Source organism: Sinocyclocheilus rhinocerous, unplaced genomic scaffold, assembly GCF_001515625.1.
Source record: "Sinocyclocheilus rhinocerous isolate Xijiao unplaced genomic scaffold, SAMN03320098_v1.1 scaffold509, whole genome shotgun sequence".
NCBI classification, from domain to species: Eukaryota; Metazoa; Chordata; class Actinopteri; order Cypriniformes; family Cyprinidae; genus Sinocyclocheilus; species Sinocyclocheilus rhinocerous.
The window spans coordinates 1,026,939-1,027,905 of record NW_015652428.1 but is presented as its reverse complement, the minus strand read 5'-3'; the positions used below and the strand labels follow the sequence as shown (position 1 = coordinate 1,027,905).

Below are 967 nucleotides of genomic sequence, written 5' to 3'. Positions count from 1 at the left end.
AAGATTACACGTTTTTAGACCAACCCGCCCCCCCCATGATTATTATACGATATTTTAAAGTAAACTACGGTTACCATGGTGATTTTTGGAAGGGTGGGGTGGGCGGACACTCGTCATAAGGCCATACAGACGCCCGTGACTGAGAGAAAACTCTCATAAACAGTTATTCGGTAAAACGCTTATTCGTGTTCGTCTTAAGGCATATCTAGATTATACAATTAATGTTTAATGTTTTACCAAAACAAATGTTCATGTTTACCTTGAAAGACATGCTAAGAATCTCATTCGTGCTTCATCTTGCTGGTACGCGCTGTGCTCTCTATAACGTCCGTCCGCAGCGCCCATTCATCCCGGAGAAGATCTGACTGAACGGATATACGGCGTTGTTTACCGCAGTTGTTAACACACACACACACACACACACACACACACACACACGGTAAGTGTGTTCGATTCGTGAACGAATAGTTCTTATGAGTCGAATCTTTCCTATGAATCAGTTGAACCAGTTCACAATGAATAATTACATGTAATCTGGATTACGTAAATCAGATTCCAAAAATGGAGTACTCTGAAGTGGATCAGCCTATATTACACTTTAAAATGCTCATTATCAGATTAGTTGCTTTTTTAAGGAATACAGAATCACATATTATTCATAAAATGGCAGTAAATTATTCCTAATTTATTGATTCTCTCTAATTCTTCCTTTTTCTCTTTTAAAGTTGTGTGTCGTACCATTTAGCTTTGACTATATTCATAATATAGAATGGCCATGTAAATGTCATGTAAATAAATTTGCAAGCCATGCTTCTATATTTGGGGGGAAGCACCTCTCAAGCAATTATAGACCATGTATGAGACAAATGATTATGCTAATTAAGTTAATAAACATTGGTGATGTAAAACACACAATATAATAGAATAGAATAGAATAGAATAGAATAGAACAGAATAGAAAAATAGT

The 967-nt window shown here is 36.2% G+C and overlaps 2 protein-coding genes across 5 annotated transcripts in view; one reads left to right on the top strand and one right to left on the bottom strand.

Annotated features, from left to right (window-relative positions):
- The window catches only part of LOC107715109 (ankyrin repeat domain-containing protein 29), a 6,369-nt gene extending 5,971 nt beyond the window's left edge, over nt 1-398 (bottom strand). For all 4 annotated transcript variants that reach the window (XM_016521171.1, XM_016521173.1, XM_016521170.1 and 1 more), the window contains exon 1: nt 260-398. In XM_016521171.1, coding sequence (XP_016376657.1) covers nt 260-271 — 12 coding nt within the window. In that variant the 5' untranslated portion in view covers nt 272-398. The remainder of the gene's footprint in view (nt 1-259) is intronic.
- The window catches only part of LOC107715055 (cathepsin L1-like), a 6,079-nt gene continuing 5,203 nt past the window's right edge, over nt 92-967 (top strand). The window contains exon 1 of the mRNA XM_016521098.1: nt 92-170. The gene's annotated coding sequence lies outside the window, so the exon portion shown is untranslated. The remainder of the gene's footprint in view (nt 171-967) is intronic.